Source organism: Lissotriton helveticus, chromosome 10, assembly GCF_964261635.1.
Source record: "Lissotriton helveticus chromosome 10, aLisHel1.1, whole genome shotgun sequence".
NCBI classification, from domain to species: domain Eukaryota; kingdom Metazoa; phylum Chordata; class Amphibia; order Caudata; family Salamandridae; genus Lissotriton; species Lissotriton helveticus.
In genome coordinates, this window is record NC_136071.1 from 440,297,210 (window position 1) to 440,316,518 (window position 19,309).

The following is a 19,309-nucleotide window of genomic DNA, read 5'->3' on the forward strand; positions in this document are numbered from 1 at the left end:
CCTCCACAGGGCCCCAAAACTCCAATGGTGGGGGTGGGTCCCAAAACACTTCCTCTAACCAAAGGAAACCTTATTGCCATGTCTGTAAGCAGCCTGGCCACTGGAAGACTGACAGCAGTTGCCCAAAGGCCAACAATAAGGAAAACATTCCACCAAGTAATACTCCCAGACCTCCTGTTACTATTAGTAGTAATTCCCCAGGTGGTGGGAGTGACCCCAAAAATGTGGCTGGGTATACTTGGGAAACTCAGGTGGACTCTGGCCTAACCAAGTCCTCTAACCAAGAAACTTTAGTCTGTGAGGATGGCATGGGATTTGCCAACTTTTCCTCTTGTCCCAACACTTTGAGCAAGTACAGACAGGAGCCCATCTTCAATGGCCAGAAAGTTGAAGCCTACAGAGACACAGGGGCTAGCATCACTATGGTGACTGACAGTCTAGTCCCCTCAGGACAACTTTTACCTGGGTTCACCTATCAGGTGACCAACATTGATGGAGTGCAGAAAGATCATCCCATGGCAGTAGTTAATCTCAGCTGGGGAGGTGTCACTGGCCCAAAGAGAGTGGCAGTGTCTACAAACTTGCCTGTAGGTTGTCTACTAGGAAATGATTTAGAGATCTCAGCCTGGGCTGGGGTAGAACAAGAAACCCATTCCAAAATGGTAGGCCTTCCAGAGCAGGTTAGTGGGGCTGTGATGGCCACAGCCCCAGCTCAAGCAGAATTCCTTCCTAAAGATGTTGGAAGGGCTGTGATGGTCACAGCCCAAGCTCAGGCAGACTTCCCTGAAAAGGCTGGCAGGGCTGTGAGGGTCACAGCCCACACACAAACAGAGTTCCTTCCTGAAAAGGTTGGTAGGGCTGTGATGGTCACAGCCCAAACTCAAACAGATTTTAGTGTTGTGAAGCCTGAAACTATGGATCACTCCACTCAGACAGAGAGTATTGGGGAGGAAGAAAAGTCTCCCTCCCACCAGACATTAGGTGAGGGTCAGCCTCCTCAGGGAACTGACCCTACCCTTTGTGAAGAAACTGCCCCAGAGGTAGCCAGGCCTGGCCTGACAGAGCCTCTGATGTCAGTGGACCCTTCCAAGGTGGCACCCAGTCTGGAGCAGGTAACCTGCCCCTCTCTACCCTGCCTCAGTCAGCCCAGGGCTGTAAAGGTAAGGGAGGCCAGTGGACCCCAAAGGGCCCCCTGTCCACAGGAACCCCCCATCAGCAGATTAGGGGCACCGAAGCTAGCAGCCCTAGCAAGGTGAAAAATCCAAAAACTACTGAGGGAACTCCCTTACTCTTAGTTAGGAACATCCCCCAGATGGACTCTGTTGGGCACAACCGAACCTGGGACCCAAAGGCCCCAAACCTGACCTATCCCTCTAGTGAGCCAACAAAAGGGACCCGGCCTCCAGCTGTAGGCAGCCAGAGGTTGACCCCGAGAGCACAGTGCAACTCAGTCATGGAAAGAAAGGCCTATATGGTGGATAGTGATTGGAGGAAGCTGAGCCCTACATTAGTAGAGCGGAGCCTCACTTCAGTACTCCATCTCAACACCAGCCTTTTACTTTGCCAAACCACACCACAGGTAGAGATTCCCTATGGTGGAGACCCTATGATACCCTTAGGGTAAGGGATTGCTTAGTGGACCATTAGACAGGGGGTAACCATGCTCGTTCAGGTACTTCCTTATATGACCACTTAGGCAATATAGGCTTACCTGGTCAAGGATAGCCTTATCTCCTTTCGTTTGGGGGGGGGGGGGTTGTGTAGGAAGGTGGATACCTGACTATGGTTACCCCAGATTTTTTGCCTTGTGTTTAGCTGGTTATTGACTTAGTTGGCCTGGGATCCTACTAATCAGGGCCCCAGGCAATCTGCTCTCTCTGTAAAATGGACACCATGTACTTTAGGTATATACCTAATTGGATGTTGGGTCACCCTTGTGAGTCCCTGTATAGTGTACCATTGGTACCAAGGGCATAGGTGCACCCAAGGCCTACCAGGGGCTGCAGCATATCTTTTGCCACCCCTGGCTGGCCATCCAAACTGACACAACTGGCTGATCACTCAGCTGGGGCAAGGTCGTGTAATCACCCCTTGCTTAGGTATAGTATTCCTATACCTACCATTATATATAGACACATATGCACCTATAAGTCACCCCTATGGCAGGCCTTAACAATCCTGAAGGCAGAGTGCTTGGTTTTATGTGAGATGACATCGCCTGGTACCTTCCTGGTTCCTTCCTGGTCACTGGCTAGTGACCCAGACTCTGTCCCCTCTGCTTTCATGTACTCTTCATCCTCGATCCGCCCTTGGATCCACCCGGACACTTCTCTCCTGGTCTCCTGCAGCATCTTTCTACAAGGCTCCATAGGATTCAGCGACGAAACCCGACATACTTTGACACCTATGCACCCCCTTCCTGTGGGTGAGGTAACGCGAGTACTTTGGTGCTCCTGTGGGTATTGACTATCCTAGTGTCTAAGTTTTAAGTAGCTTTCTCCTAGTCCATCCAGAAGTGTCCTAAAAGAACTAGTTTCCAATTCTTTTGTTCCTATTCTAACTCTATGGTAACACGCGTGTGTGTTAAGACACTGCACACGCCTCCCATGGGCCTCCTGCTTCCTATCCTTTGGTAGTACAGCGTAGCCCCAGCGATTCCCTATACCCTAGGCCTATCCTTTGTTCTTGACGTAGTCCTTATACCACTATTTTAGTATATGGTTTTACGTGCCCCTAGGGCCCTACTGTATTTTGTGCAACTTATTGTATGATAATTGAGTATCTTGTTATGTGCTTATGCCTCAGACCTCATAAAGAGTTCAGACGGTTGTGTTAGTAATAAATACATATATATTTTATATATAACGTGTGTGGTGTCCTTTCATTTGGTATTAAAGGGGTTACATATGGTAAAACAGCTGGCTTCACATGCCCTCTTGAGTTTAGCCTAAGACTGCTTTGTCCATGCTACCACTAGGATAGCTGGTCTACAAGGTTGACTTTACAACCATCACCATAAGGGTTATTTGGACTGATACAGGGTGCCCACTAGAATAGTGGACATCACATATCAGGCCAACTTCTCACAGTAAGTTTCCTTTTCGTGTTACTCTCAAGTGAGGATGAAAGGCTTTCAGCTTCCAATACTTGTTTTGCGACCTGTCCGGTTGAAACTGTGTCATATATTTAATTTCATTCGTTTGGAAGTAAGGGGTAAATTGAAGATCTTATGAGTGTTATGTATATCTGGACGGATGATACTTCTGAAATTTGTCGCATTTATACCGCTTTGGTTGCACTCTCTGAGGTAAAATTTCAATAAAAACATTTTGACACAAAAAGATCTCTGATAAAGTGACCTTTCAGGAGACCAGTAGGGCATTGAAGTGCCAGCCCGACAAGGAGCACCACCCCATGATGAAGCATGACATTCTTCGGGTGTGTGAGGGCATCAAGTGGAAGTCTCACCGACTGCTTTCTAAGAACAACATTTCCCTTTTTTTTCACTTCCATCTCAGGAACAGTGTCTTTCCTTAGCTACAATGATTTCTTATGGTACAAGCAGTGATGTATGATATAGGGTGGCATAGTGTGGTGTGATATGGTGCTGTGCGATCTGGAAGGTTAAAATGCAGTGTATTGGAATGAGGTATGTTGTGAGGAGATGGGTGTTGTATGGTGTGATTAAGTTGTTTTAGGAGTGGTACGGTGCAATATGGAGTTCTGTGGTTTGATGTTTCAGTCTATGGAGTGGAAAGATATTGTATGGTGTTGAGTGATGTGATCTGGTATAGTATACTGTGACCTTGAATCGTGTTGTAAGGTGAGGTATAGAATGATATGGAGTTTTTCTAGCAGTATATATATTGAGGTGCTATAGTGTACAGGGATATGGTGCAGTATATTGTCAGGAGATGTGGTGTTTGATAGTGTGGTGGTCTTCTGCAGTGTGCTATGGTGGTATGATGTGGTGTGCATATTATGTTATAGTGCAGTGTGGTTTTAGATTCTGCTTGACCCCTGTGCAACTTTGTAATGCATTGGACTGAATTCCTCATTGTGCAAGTTTGTACGTCCTCTTTTTGTCTGTTTTGAGTGTGCCTGTGTCCATTCCGATTCCTTGCACCCAAGTTCCCTGCATATTGTTTCATATTTTATATTTGCGGGTCAGTGTGTTGCTGTTCATACCTGTTACGGAGTCTCCTCTGTCTAATGTCCTTTTTTGTTCATTTGTCTGGTTAGCCAGTATGCTTGTAAGACTGCATTCTTAGGTCCATCTTTGGATAAAAAGTCAGGAGATACTAGTACCAAACTAGTTCACTAGGGGTTGCAGATACCGTAAAAGGTATGCACTTCCTCAATCAGTGCCTTGTAAGAGACTTTCCTTGTATTTATAGTAGTTTGTTGCTTAGTATTGCAGTCCACTTTGGTGTAATCGTATGCTTTTCAATGGGACGACCAATTTACTTGGGTCATATCTTCTGAATATTTGGCAATGTACTTTTATGTTTCAGGTTTGTTACTGAATGATGATGTGACTGAAGATATGGATTCATTTATCGACAGGACCTTTGATGGAATCTCCTTCAATAGGCAGTCAATGATGGGTGAGTGCAAAGGGAGTAAACCTAAGGGGTGGTAGTGTTTTGAGACAATCGTTGGTTGTAAATTGCTGAGATATACACTGTAAGAAATTGGGTTTTTGATTGAGGCGGGTTAAAACCTTTCTCAAGCAATAACCACAGTCCATGTCAGGGTAAACCACAAAAGTCACTAAGTTAAACTGTGCTTAACCCTCCGGTAGTTTGGAGCTAAAACAGCCAGGCTTCACTTAGAGGCACTGTATCAAGTATTTATGCAGCGTTGCCTACTTAAACTCTGGCATGCAGAGCTCACAACGCCAGCATTTCACAGGAAAAGCTCAACTTATACTAGACAAGGGTCCAGGACCTCGGAAGGTGCGTCTTAGGGATCAGGAACACAGTCCAATTGAGGACATCAATCATCAGGCAGTCCTAGTTGCAGGTCCAGGCTGGTCCAATTGCAGGAACAGGCAGGGCCAGTTGCATCAGGTCAACTGTGCCGTTTGCAGGGAGTCCTCTGGAGTTTTTGTATCCCTGTAGCTCAGAACAGGAGATCAGCCAACTGACCCTCGGAGTAACTCATGTTAGCCTGGGATGAGTGGAGCAGGTCCAGTCTTCCTTCTCAGAGAGCAGGTCAGACTTCAAGCAGCAGGCCAGTCATCTGGATAACAAGGTAGGCGTCAAGCAGCAGGGCAGTCCTATGTTAGCAGCAGGGTAGCCTCTGAAGAACAAGGCAGACCTCAAGCAGCAGGGGAATTCTCAGTGGAACAAGACAGGACTCAAGCAACCAGACAATCTGGGTAACAAGGCAATCTCATTATGTAATGCCCATCTGTCCAGGAAAGTCCTGATATATATACCTGGAGTCACCCCACTGCTTTCTCTCTGTGGAAAATTCTAGTCCGCCCTCACATTTGTTTCTGGGAAATTCGTTCCTTCTGCTTTCTTCCCCTGCCCAGGGTCCAAGAGGTCTAGGGTGACAAATGGGTGGTGTTACGTTCCTTTGTGAGTGTTCTGAAGGCAGCCCATTGAAATGTAAGTGGGGCAGGGAATAGGTCTCCTCATCCCATCTCGGCAAGCTGACCCTCTCCCAGCTACACTCAGGTCCTATTTTTCACTGACTGGGCCCAAAATCTATTCCTAATGGGGGGTGGGGGCAAATAATAGGCCTAGGCAGCTGTAAACTCCCAGAAGGCCTCAGAAAGTTCAGTGCAGAACAATGGCAACTTTCTAAAAGTTTATAAAAAAAAGTTAATAAAATAAGGGGTTGGGCCTATTGGCCACAGCCGGAATGGGCCCCTTCAATATAATTCTATAACAAAAAAACGGCTGCGACAATTAGAAGTAACTTACTTTAAATGGATCAAGTCAAATTAATTCATAACCTTGGTTTGTGTATTTATTTCACATCAAATTAAGCAATTATTTACACCTTCCTTTGTTGCAATTGAGTATGTCTTACGGGACAATATTCTCTATATGAATGGAGACATTTAAATCAAACGGAAATGGAAAAATAGATTCATCAAATGCATATAACTGACCATTAAAACATCAGAAAACATGTAGGACTCAAAATTGAAATGTACAAAAACATTATGAAACAATGAATTACACAGATATATCACAAAACAACCTGGTAGATTTGTTTGAGATTTCTGAATCTAACCGTCATCACGATGTTTGAAATAGTAATCAAGGACAGATTAAACAACAGGCCCTGCTTAGAAATGCCCTCAACTTGAATAAGAGAAACTGCAGCCCTACCCCGCACATCTACCATCCACCAAATTGCATTGCTCATGAACAACTGATCAGCAGCATTTGCTAACTAAGAGCTAATTGAATTTCTAAGGGGGGCCGCATTGAATTTCTAATGGTCCACACCCTCCATCCACAGAATACAGTCATTATATTTCCACATTCTGGACAAGCTGTTTTTAACCTCCATCTTGTGCCATGTTAAATCAGAGACTCTGCGACAGGAGCAACAACAAGGTGATAGAAGGAATGATTGAATTAATCTCAGCCACTGGTGATCAGTTGAGGCTACATTCAAGACCATTGTTTTTCACTGTCTCTCTAGCCAGAGACCACCTATTAGTACCGTTTTACAGGGCCACAGTCCATGGTTGGGCCCAGTAGCCATTTCCAGGGCTACTGGGCCCAACCATGTTAGTTGAGGCCTTTTGCTACTGGTGTTCCAGGACCCAACCTACTATGGATCCTGAGAACTGGGCCAAGTATCCCTTCCAAACTTGACTCTCAGTAGTAGCTGTTGATGAAAAGTCAAGGGCGCCCTCGGAGGAGTAGTGTAGATACAGGTAAGTGAACATAACTCATAACTCAAGTGTACCACAATATGAATAACAAATATAATAAATCAATGTCCAGACAAATATTTACTTTTGTAAACAAAATAAGTATTTTATTTCTAACACTACACATGCAAAGGAATAGCGACATTCATGAGCAAAAGCACAATCCCCTTGAGGTTAGAGCACTACTCATTGTCAGGCAAATTGTTTTCCCATCATTCTTCTTATGACGTGATCAGGGTTAGTCCCCATTCACTGGTGGCTGTACCCTCCTTGAGAAAGGATACACGTCTGGGCAAACCCCTCATGCTGTCTACTGCAACAACAACGGGGTGACGGAACAAGTGCTTGAATTAATCTCAAACACTGGTAATCGCTTTGAGCTAGAATCCAGACCAATACGTGTTCCCATCTGGAAGAGACCTAGCCTGAACCTTGAAGATGTTCATATTTTGTTGACGTGCACCTCTATACTATCCCAGGATTGCAAGATATTTTTGGTCTATGTAGGAGAGTAGGGTCTGCTATCCTATGGTCACCCCAAATTTTTGCTTTTTGCTTCACTGGTTTATGACTTAATGTGGCTGTGGGCCTGCTAATCAGACCCACAGCCTGCTGTTCTCTCTCTAAATTGTAACCCATGTACTTTAGGTGCATAACGAAATTGGAACTGGTTCACCTTATTGGCCCCTGTAACAGTGTACCCAGGTACCCAGGGCATAGGTGCTTCCAAGGCCTACCAGGGGCTGCAGCATGTATTGTGCCACCCCTGGCCTGGCCTCCATATTTGACACAACTGGCTGATCACTCAGCTGGGGTAAGTCGGTGTAACCACCCCTTACTTAGGTGTAGTATTCCTATACCTAACCAAAAATGGACACATATGTTCCTATCAGTCACTCCTATGGAAGGCCTCATCAATCCTGGAGGCAGAGTGCTTGGAAATATGTGAGATGGTGCTCTGGCATGAGCTGAGCCTGTCTGCAGCTTTCGGAACCATGTCCTTTAGCTGTTTCATGATATTGCCATACCATATACTCTTAAGTGCATTATAATCCTCGCGGTTAAATGCTAGCTCAGGTTTGGCTTTATCAAAACATGTCGAGTAAGGTGTCATACGAATTGGAATACTACCCCCTCGCCAGTTCTGGCGACGGGGGTAGCATTCCACCCTTCTAGAGGGACACGACATGTACCTAGCCTGAACCCCGGTTAAAGTTAAACAGAGCCTTAGCATCCCAAAATGGATGCTGCCACCACAGACACAAGTCTGACCTCCTGCTGCTGGGAGTCCTTCCAGCGAGGGCAGCTTGGACAAAGGGTTTCCTGCCTGGGGAGGTGCTAGCACCACTCCAGACAGGATTTTGTGTATTGGGTAGGACAGGGCTGAATAGAATCAGACATGCCTGGGGCACACAAGGTGTCCCTGTGCATAGGCCAGTTCAAACCGGTGCTGGGGCTTTCCAGCCCCAGTCCTGGTGCGAAACTGGACAAAGGAAAGGGGGTGTAACCACCCCCCTTCCTGGTTCCACCCAGAGGAGGGACCTAGTAGGTGATCCGGCCCCCCAGATTCGAATAAGAGTGGGAGCTGTGTCCTGAGACTTCAGATCATCCTGAATCAACTTGAAATACAGAAGAAGACTGGACTTCGACATTCTGCTGCACAGAAGACGGAAGAGAATCTCCCTTGTGGCCAAGGAGTGACCACCCTGTGAACACAGGCACCAACCAGCAACTCGACGTCTGCTTTGCCGCCGCCTCCCGCCGGAGCCCGAGCCCAGAGCCTGACAAGACCCAGACTCCCAGACTTCTCACAGCCCGATCCACAGTCCCTGCAAACGCTGACTGCGTAGCATCAGAGACACCCTCGACGCTGTGCTTTGGGGTTTGAGAAGCCCCAACCTCGAGCAGCCCTTGCACCGAAGATCAGCCCCCAGCATCTCCACGATCTGCGTGGGGCCCTTTTGCATCGTGCCACTTGATGCGCCTAACCGTCCACTTGCCACGCGGCTAGTGGCCATCTTGGCGACGAAACCTACAACTTTCACCGCGGGCCTGGTTGCTCCAGACTTGCCCTTGCTCCTGTAAAAAGGAGCCCCTGCTCTGACCTTGCTGGTCCGAGTAACAAGCCTTTTTTGATTCCTGCGTGGCTTGCATTAGCCAAGGCCTGTTTGCTTCAATCAAGTTGCCGACACCGCCAACAGCGAGAAGCCTGCGTGAGACAGCTCGTGACCGACTCCTGGACGTCTTCGACCCCTCGTGTCCACGTGGCTGCAGAGAGAAGCTACACCTCGATGCCTGTTTGCACCCGACATCGCCTGGTTCCACTCTGGTTCCATGGTAGTCACTGGCTAGTGACTTTGAACATTGTCCCCTCTGCTTTCAGGTCTTCACCTCTTCAGATCCACCCTTGGATCCACCGGAACTCTTCACATCGAGCCGCCTGCAGCATCTTCAGCTCCAAGCACCATCGACCTGCGTGACGAAACCCGACACTACTTCGACCCTATGCACCCGCTTCCTGTGGGTGAGGTAACTCAGCTCCGCCGGTGTTCCCACACTGGTACACACCTCCAGTGTCTGTGTCTAAAGTTTCATCCTTCTAGGTCACTCGGAAGGTTCCTTTCTAACTAACTTTGTACTTTTTACGCACCATAGACTTTGCATTGGTGAGTGCGTGCACTTTAAACACTGCACCCGAGTCCCGCGGGCCTTTCCCGACTTCTTCACTGTTAGTCCCGAACAGCTCCAGCGATTCCCCAGGCCCTAGGCCTCTTCACTTTCCCCATAGTGGTTCTTATACCACTATTTTAGTATATGGTTTAGGTGGCCCCTAGGGCTCATCCAAAATTGTGCAACTTTTGTGTATTTTAACTGTGTTTTGTTTTAACGCATTTGCTTCTGTGCTCATAAAGAGTATCAGGGATATTTGTAGTAATAAATCCATATATATTTTCAATATATATCTGTGTGGTGTCCTTTCATTTGGTATTCAAGGGATTGTGTATGGTAAAACAGCTTGCTTCACATGCCTTTACAGAGTTTAGCCTAAGACTGCTTAGTCCATGCTACCCCTAGGATAGCTTGTCTATAAGGTTGACTTTACAACCTGCACCATAAGGGTTGCTTGGCATGATACAAGGTGATCACTAGAACTAGTGAGCATCATATACCAGGCCAACTTCTCACATTGGTGAGCAGCGGATTGGGATTTGAGCTTGCTGTTGTTTTACCATTACAATCTTTGAAAATATCATTTGAAAGATCATACAGGTACCTGATAGGTACACTAAAACAAGACTAGATATACTTAAGTTCTACTGAACTTAGTTGTTGTAGAGGATAGGGAGTAGCACACCCTGACTACAACTACTAGATAGGTTTTGTAGGAAAACACCAGTGTAGGTAGATTGCAACACATCCACCACACTAGAGCAATGTTTGGAGCAGAGGGGTCCACTGGACCCATCTCTGTTGAGAGTGACCCTCCAAGGGCACCATCCAAATTTGCTACTTTTCCATTTAAGGAACTGAGGCAACTGTGATCCATGAGAGGAATCAAAACAGGTCCTTCTCCTACAGCAGGACACCTCAGAGAGCTGTTAGACCAGTCTGAAGCTCTAAGGAACTCCAAACCAGGCCCCTCAGGGACTGGAGATGGAGGATCTCCCACTGAAGATGATAACCCTGATACCCCTGCCCCTGTCGTCCAGATAGATGAGGAAAACCAGACCACTGGGAATACTCAGCCTGAGGAAGAAGAAGAGGGGGAGGAGGTTGAAGAAAGTGAGTCTGATGATGATAGAGATAGCCAGGTGTTAGTCAGCAGGCTTAACCAGGCTAACCTAAGCTTATTTGGGACTGAAGGTGGGTCCAATCCATTCAGACCCCCAAATGGACTTAACCAGGAGCATAGGAGGAGGAGGAATCACTCAGGTGAATCCAATACTTCCCATGTTTCTAAAGGTTCTCATGGCAACTCCAGAAGGGAGTTGACTAGCCCTCAGAGAAGGGAACATGAGGCCAAAATGAGAGAGGCTGAACTTAGGATCCAGAGACAAGAATTAGAAGTTGCCCTGGCCAAAGAGAAACTTGCTAGAGCAAGGCAGCCTAGAGAGAGTGGATTAGATTCCACTGGTGGCAGCACTATCCCTAAGGATAAAGACAGGTCCTATGACAATAGAAACCTGAGTAAGATTGTGCCCCCCTACAAAGTTGGGGATGATATCCACAAATGGATGACTGCACTTGAGAGAGCTTGCAAAGTACAGCAGGTCCCTCAGGAGCAGTGGGCAGCAATCCTGTGGCTCTCCTTTGAAGGTAGAGGCAGAGACAGACTCCTCACAGTTAGTGATGGGGATTCTAGAAACTACCTGGTCCTGAAGAGTGCTCTGATTGATGGGTTAGGCTTAACCACTGAACAGTACAGGTTAATGTTCAGAGATACCCAGAAGACACAGACTCAGGACTGGTCTGAATTTGTTGAATGTGCCACTAAGGCTCTGGAGGGCTGGTTGCTGGGAAGTAAGGTTACAGACTATGAAGGATTGTACAATTTGCTTATGAGAGAACAGATTTTAAATAACTGTCAGAACCAGCAGTTGCATCAACATTTGGTTGACTCAGATCTAACCTCTCCCCAAGAATTGGGAAAGAGGGCAGACAAATGGGTTAGAACCAGAGTTAAGCAAAAGAACCAGAACCAGAACCAGGGTGGTGACCAAAAGAAAACAGACCAGAAGGGTGGGGAGCAGAAAGCTAAAGACCAGAAGTCTTCAACAGGGCCCCAAACTAATACTGAGGGTGAGTCCCAAACTTCCAAGAAGAAGAAGAAAGAAGGTCAAAGAAAACCCTGGTGTAGCTTTTGCAAAAACACCACTCACTGGACAAGTGATTGTAAAAAGGGTGGAGCCACCAACACTGCAGCCCCTAAGGCACCTGCACCCACTAGTACAGCTGGCAGTGTTGGACCACAGACTAAGGGGGTAGTGGGTATCACCTTGGGAACTGATGGAGATTCTGACCTAGTCAGAGTCCCCACACAGGCTGTTCTGATCTGTGATGGGGAGATTGATTTCTCCCCTACTGTCAGTCTCAATAATTTGGGCAAGTACAGACAGACACCTTTAATTAACGAAAAAGTGGCTCAAGCATACAGGGACACATGTGCCAGTGTCACTATGGTGACGCCTAGCTTTGTGGACCCTGGACAGTACATACCAGGTGATAATTACCTGGTGACCAATGCCAGCAATGTCACTACTACACATAGTGTGGCAATTGTTAACTTTTCCTGGGGAGGGGTAACTGGCCTAAAAAGAGTTGTGGTTAGTGCTGATCTCCCAGTAGAATGTTTGTTGGGCAATGACCTGGAGAGCTCTCTATGGTCAGAAGTTGAGTACAGGACTCATGCAGAGATGTTAGGGATATCATCACATGTCCTTGCTGTGACCAGGTCACAGGCCAAAAAGTGCGTCTCTGAACCTCAGGTCTTGGATCCTGGAACAATGGACCAAGTACCTCCCAAGACAAGGAACAGGAGGGCAAAGGCTGTGCCTTCCCAAATGCCTACAAGTGAGGATCAGCCTTCACAGGAAGATGATTCTGAGACCCCTGAAGGAACTGTCCCTATAGAGCTTGAACCTGATCAGGTTGAGTTTCTGGGGACAGGGGGACCTTCTAGGGCAGACTTGGGGCAGGCTCAGTTATCCTGTCCTTCTCTTGAACCCCTCAGACAGCAGGCTGCTGCTGAGGCTGCTGGGAATGCTCAAGGTACCCATAAGGTTTATTGGGATGATGGGCTCCTTTATTCAGAGGGTAGAGACCCCAAGCCTGGTACAACCAGGAGGTTGGTCATACCTCTGCAATTTAGGGGCTTCCTTGTGATGTATTCCTATAGGTTCTGTATCGATCCCCCTATTCCTGACCCTATTCTGGTTAACAAGTTAACTAGCAGCCATCCCATGAGGCGGAAAACCCCCATGATACAGGAACCGTTATCTGATTAAGCCACACTACGGCACAGGAACGTGTTATCTGATTAGGTCATAACGCTTGCCATCTAATTAGACAAGCGATATTCCTCCAGCCCCTGATAAGGCATACGGAGTTCTCAAAACAAATCAAACCTATGACAACCTGGGAAAAACCCTGCGGCCATTGTTTTGATGTCACCGAGAACTTCAGCAAAAGAATGTGCTAACGACCAAGTCGTATGACATCCTTATTGACGTATCTATGTCCATCCTTACGTCAATCTCGGCACCATAAAGGTTTAAATATTACCGATATTGCCCTATGCAAACACACGCGGTGGTGACGAGATCGGAGCAGCCAGACTTGCCGAAGCCCAGAGCAGAGCAGACCCCGCTGGCGCAGCCCCGCCTTCCTGACGCGCTGAGAACGAGACGCTGCTTTCTCCTGCCGAGAAATCCAGCTCCGGCGCTTCCGGGTAGCCCTCGCAGGCAGCCTGGAATATCGAGACCAGAGACGAGAGATACCATCCCTCATTCATCCTAGACTCCAGGTACAGAACTGAATAACCCCTCACAGAGAATTCTTGAGTCAGTCACTTGGCAAAACAAACTTAACTTAAACTGCTACTTTCTATTCCCGCCCACGTATTAGGCTTAGGTCAGGTACATCTGGGGTAGGCGTAGTTAGAAACACCAGTTGAGTACGATTAGTCAAATGTATATGTGTATGTATCTATTTTATCCATTTTAAACCATCATATGGCTTAGAAACCATATCAATGTTTTTACAGTATTATTTTATACTTCTGCTTTTAATGTATGCACTTTACTTAACCATAAGTATTGCAATAATATCGATCCATTTCTCTTGTATGAGAAAAGAGACTGATCAATAAATAACATCTTTTATTGAACACGCCCGTCTCTTCCTTTTCTCTACAATCTGGTGAGACTAAGAATGCACGTACTGACTGAGTAAAATAAGTCGTCTTTTGTTTTCACACGACTCTAGAGATACACTCTTGATTAGGGGAGAGCAAAGTTGTCATGTTCTATGGTTGTCAGAAACTAAATCCCTTCTTGTCTATCCAGGGAGGTTCAACTCCTCCTTGCCTATTCGAGAAAGTTTCTAGTGAACTCTGAGCTAGCTGGCAAACCCAAAACTTTAAGTCTAATATCGACAATAGAAGACCTAGTTAACGTCTGGTCTAGGCCTATACTATTGAAGGTATTATTCCAATGCGCAGAGCCTATTGGGATAATAGGAACTACACTACATGGCGCCCAACGCGTTTGGATGGGCGATAAAACTAACGTAAGACATTTAGAATAACTCAGTCGTGCTTTTTCACTCAGACCCCTTTTTCCCATAATACTCCAAAGACGTCTGGAGTGGGTGAAAGGTAATATCCGCCAAACCTCGCAGGAGGAAACTCCTATGTAAGGTCCTTGGTTTAGTCAACGTTGAAGGATACACTGTTACAAAATATTGTGCATCTAATCCTTGTTTCCATAAGAAACCTGATCTGCAAACAAACGGAATAACCTTCCTGACGGTAAAATGGTAGACAGTGATGAAGAAAGAGAAATAGTTAGAATAGCAGCTGAACTCGCAGCAGCTGAAACTACTATGCAAGAAGCAGACCCGGATATAATACTCATCCCGGTCACCATAAGAAAATCTATAACTTTAAAACTTATAGAAAATGGACTGACACCTAGAGGTGGCACAGTCATATTCGTAATAGAGGCACACGAATATCGGCAGACAGAGGTATTCTATTCATGGATACACTTTCCAGCAGCAAACGCTGTAACAAAGGTCTTCCACTATTACAAAACAGAGGACCCTCCTAATGAGTACACTCCTTTCGAGGAGGTGGAAGTACCACTTAAATTTCAAGAGCATCTGCTCTTATTTAATGGCGCCCTAAAACATAATAATCACATCACCAGGCTCGGTCCATTAGGTAGACCAGGAGCAACGTGGCCGGTTCTAGCCGGATACACACCACATCCAGACATCGATGGGATGTCTGCAGCAAACCTTTTAATACAACTAAAACAATTAATAAAAATACATAGACAATTGGTCCAATATGTAATGCGGACTTCAACAATCCAACCAGCAATTAAAATTCCACAGCTGACCCCTCATCAGGGGAACACAAATAAAATTACACCACAGAACATACAGTCCTGCCTAGGTAAAGTACCAGCTAAACGGGAACAAATACCATTCTGGTTAGCACAAAAAATCACCCAAATAGAGGCGGTGTTTCCAGACACCACCCCGTTAGAAAAACACAGGATTCTGACTATCTGTCTTCCAATGGGAATCGCACCACACGTGGAGGACTGTGACACTTGGGGTACAGTCTTTGCTTCCATCTACACAAAAACGCACGGTGTTCCATCCATTTCGGTAATACCAGATGTGCTAAAACAAATTCAAGACGAATACGGTCCAGAACCCGCTTTAACTCTTGGTATGAAATTACTGAAAGACTTCAAGCAGGTCTCGGCTATATTATTAGCCAACATAAAGGGAGAAGCAGCAAACGTGGCGATCCGCCAGAGGTTAAAGGAGACAGATATAGCAGACCAACCAGCTGAAATTGCCAGAATTATAGAAAAATCCTTTGAGGAACTAGGTAGAGATAGTTTAGGTGGAATACCAGTAAAACCACAACTGATTGAAAATCCTGAAAAAATATTTTTTAATAATAATTCAACATCACAAAAAAAGAGCTGGGATGGAAACAAACAATCCAATCCTAAAGAAAAGAAATTCCAGTCCAGAGGAAGGTCTCCTCGGCGGAGAGAAAAATCTCCGAACCAAAGACACAGGTCACCCCAAAGTGACCCCTCTGGGAAAAGATATAACCTTAGGAATAGGGATAATATAAAGAAGCCTGATAGATATCAAGACATTGATACACGTCCCTCTCAATCTTTTCAGACTTCCTCGCAGAAATCGGAAAGAAGAGGACGATCAGAACAAAGAGAAGAGCACGCCAAGTCCAAAGACAAGGAATCTGCTCATCTAAAAAAGAAACTATAATTTCCAAAAAAGAAGGTAGCCAGTATCAAGGTAGTAAACAATGCCGAGAATACTGAGGACACAACTGAAAAACGGAGAATGGGCTCAGACAATGCTAGACAGCGCAGCAGAAGTGAGCATAGCTCGCAAAGTCCTTATGAATCTTCTGGAGACAGTGGACACGAATGAATATCTTCAAGTGGAAACTGCAGACACCAGAGTTAGCAAACCTCACAAAATATATGAAATAACTTTACGTATAGAAGGGGATAAGACTAGAAAAATAAGGGGACTATTTTGGGATAATCTCTCCAAGGGCTATGACATCCTTCTAGCTGAAAAAGACTGGCCACCAGAGTTTGTCAGGGAGTGCCCTCATGGCGAAGAAATAATTATGCCTGCCTTCTCAAATCATATCCCAATTCATAAAAAATACACACTTGCCAGAAAGTGGGCAGTAGCTCAAGCTCCTGCTTTATATAAAAATCATGTAGGATGGGATGAGGACTCTCCTCCTCACAAAATCCAGTTAAAATCACAACCTACTGCACAAAGACAGTACCCAATTAAGCAAGAAGCTAAAAAACAGGTAAAAGAAATCCTAGATCAATTAGAATACCAGGGGGTGATTGAAACTTGCACCTCACAAATGAACAACCCTTTGTTTCCGGTCTCCAAACCAGACAATTCATATCGTCTAGTTTTGGATTACCGACACCTTAACTCATGTTGCAAAACCTTTGCAGTGCAAAACTCGCATAGTGCTGCACTAATGAATAACATAGTGCGCAAAAAATACAAAACAACATTAGACATCTCTAATGGATTCTTTTGTCAAAACATAGCACCAGAGAGCAGATATTTGTCTGCGTTCTCAATAAATGGCACTCAAAAACAATTCTGTCGGTTAGCCCAGGGGTACAAGAATAGCCCAGGGGTATTCTCAGCGAGAGTAACAGAGTTACTACAAACATATGATGACGAAGCATTATCTTATGTCGATGACATATACCTAACAGATGATGACTTGGATACTCACTTGAAGAGAGTGAACACCATAATACTTGGGTTCGCAGCAGAGGGTTACAAATTCAACTTTAAAAAATCTAGAATTGCCCATATAACAGTCCTGTTCTTAGGATACAAATTATCAAGTGAAGGCAAAAGCCTGGCTGACAATTTCCTAGAGAAATGTGCCGTACTCCAAGCACCTAGAACACTAAAAAACCTACAGTCAATTCTAGGCTTCCTAAATTTCGGAAGAACATACATTGCAAATTACGCAGAAAGGGTCAAACCCCTTTATGATCTAATAAAACCAGATTTTAAAAGAACCAATTGGACTCAAATACACACAGAAATTTTGAGATCCTTACAAACAGACATGTTAATTAAAACAAAATTAGAAACACGTGATAACACACGCAATCTTGTGATTCGAGTCATCCCAGGAAGATGCGGATTCACATACCTGACCTCTAATGAGGGAGAAAAGGTACCAATTGCATTCAAATCACACTTGTACACAGAAGCTGAAAAGAAATTCAGCATTAAAGAAAACATTGTTCATGCAGTTCAAACCGTAATAGCTAGAGAAAAAGATCAAGCGGACGGTAGACACATCACAGTCAGAACAGCGGAATCAGCCTTTGAGGCATTAACAACACCGTGTAATTTACCAACAACAACATTGAATCCGGAATGGATACAATGGGTGAATTCAATTACAACGGACAAAGTATACTACTACTTTGATCCAGAACTAAAGGAATTGAAAAATCTAGAATATGAAAGAACATTCCCTCTGCCTATCGACATTCTGCCCTTACGACAATACGCTTGTGTAATCTATACAGACGGACATGCTCAACCCTCCGTTTGGGGAGAACAAGCATACAACCCCACATGTGAGATTACAAAAGAAGTGTGGCGCGGAGGTAAACTAAGACCTCTATTAACAAAAACACACTCAGTAGAAACTAATTCAGAACAACAGACTGAAATAATGGCATTGAAAATGGCGCTAGATAATGCGGATCGCGAATTCCCGACACTCATAGTGTCCGATTCATATTACTGCGTCAAATCATATAACAACGATTTGCAGACATGGATTCAAAACGGTTACAAAGATGACACAGATGCAACAATAAAGCAGAAACTGCTTTGGGAACAAATAGCTCTTTTACAAAAAGAACTACCAAAGACTCACGTGATACACTCACTGAGTCACCAGCGTGATGGCGTTCACGTTGCAGGGAATTCATTGGCTGAGACAGCCACAGCGGTAGCAACTAAATCGGCTTCCGTAGCTCGAAAAAAGCGTACAGTGAAGTATATTGACGGTGAAACAGTGCTGGCGGTGAAAACGTCATCAAAAGGCGACTGTGGATGTTGTTATCATTTTTAAATGTCTATCTTACTGAGTATTTTACCCATTATGATGTATTTTTTGTATATTAATGAATTATCACTGTAGCTTTTTTAAATCTTGTATTTTTATGAATGTTTACTGAATGATGCACTTGTATTTGCTCATGAATTTTTCTGCCTTTTGATGTTTGTATGATTGTAGAATGCTTTTATGATTTTTAACTCAATCGAATAAAGTGGTTTTGACTTGACTTGACTTGAAAAGGCGACTGCTCAGCGCTACCGATCAACTATCCACTCAATTATACATACATAATCGATGCAAACTCCGTCCCTTTTGCTCGAATCCCTGGAGTGGGGGATAGAGTGATTCCAAACATGGACAGGAGAACCTTGTTAATAGGAGACGCACATATGGGCGAGGGTCTCAGACACCTCAAACTAAAAGATTCTCTGGAAGAATTACAATCAAGGTACTGGTGGCCAGGCATGAGCCTGCATCATACCATGTTTGTAAAGAACTGCCCAAACTGTAACAGAAATCGCAGTGGTGAGAGAAACGGTGTAATACTGTGTCGTTTCACTCCAGAAAAAATCAACAGTAAAAAGCAAAGCGTCCGATTAACATATACAGGCTAGTTTCCACTTATAATGTAGATCACCAGCACTCGGCTGACGTCTGGACTGTTATACAAAGATTTGCGAGTCTTTATCGGCACATACGCAATTGGCATGCTGCATTCGGACCATGGTCCTGCTTTTAGCTCTAGAGCTTATAAGGAGGCCATGGTCAGCATGGGCGTTACATTGCGGTACTCTTGTCCATTTCACCCTGAGGGGGACGGAATTGTTGAAAGAAAAAACCGTGACATAAAGCAATCTATAACGGCAAAGGTATTAGGTTCAGGGGCTGGGTGGGTCAAACATCTAATAAGTGTCCAACGTAGTCTAAATAACCTGCCAAGAAATTCTCTGAAGGGATTCAGTCCGTACGAATTATTATTTGGAACTAGGATG

The 19,309-nt window shown here is 45.1% G+C and overlaps 1 protein-coding gene across 2 annotated transcripts in view; it reads left to right on the forward strand.

Moving 5' to 3' along the window:
• Positions 1–19,309, forward strand: part of LOC144785322 (uncharacterized) — a 327,092-nt gene that overhangs the window by 292,133 nt on the left and 15,650 nt on the right. For both annotated transcript variants that reach the window (XM_078664285.1, XM_078664286.1), the window contains exon 8: positions 4,515–4,607. In XM_078664285.1, the coding sequence (XP_078520411.1) occupies positions 4,515–4,607 (93 nt within the window). The remainder of the gene's footprint in view (positions 1–4,514; positions 4,608–19,309) is intronic.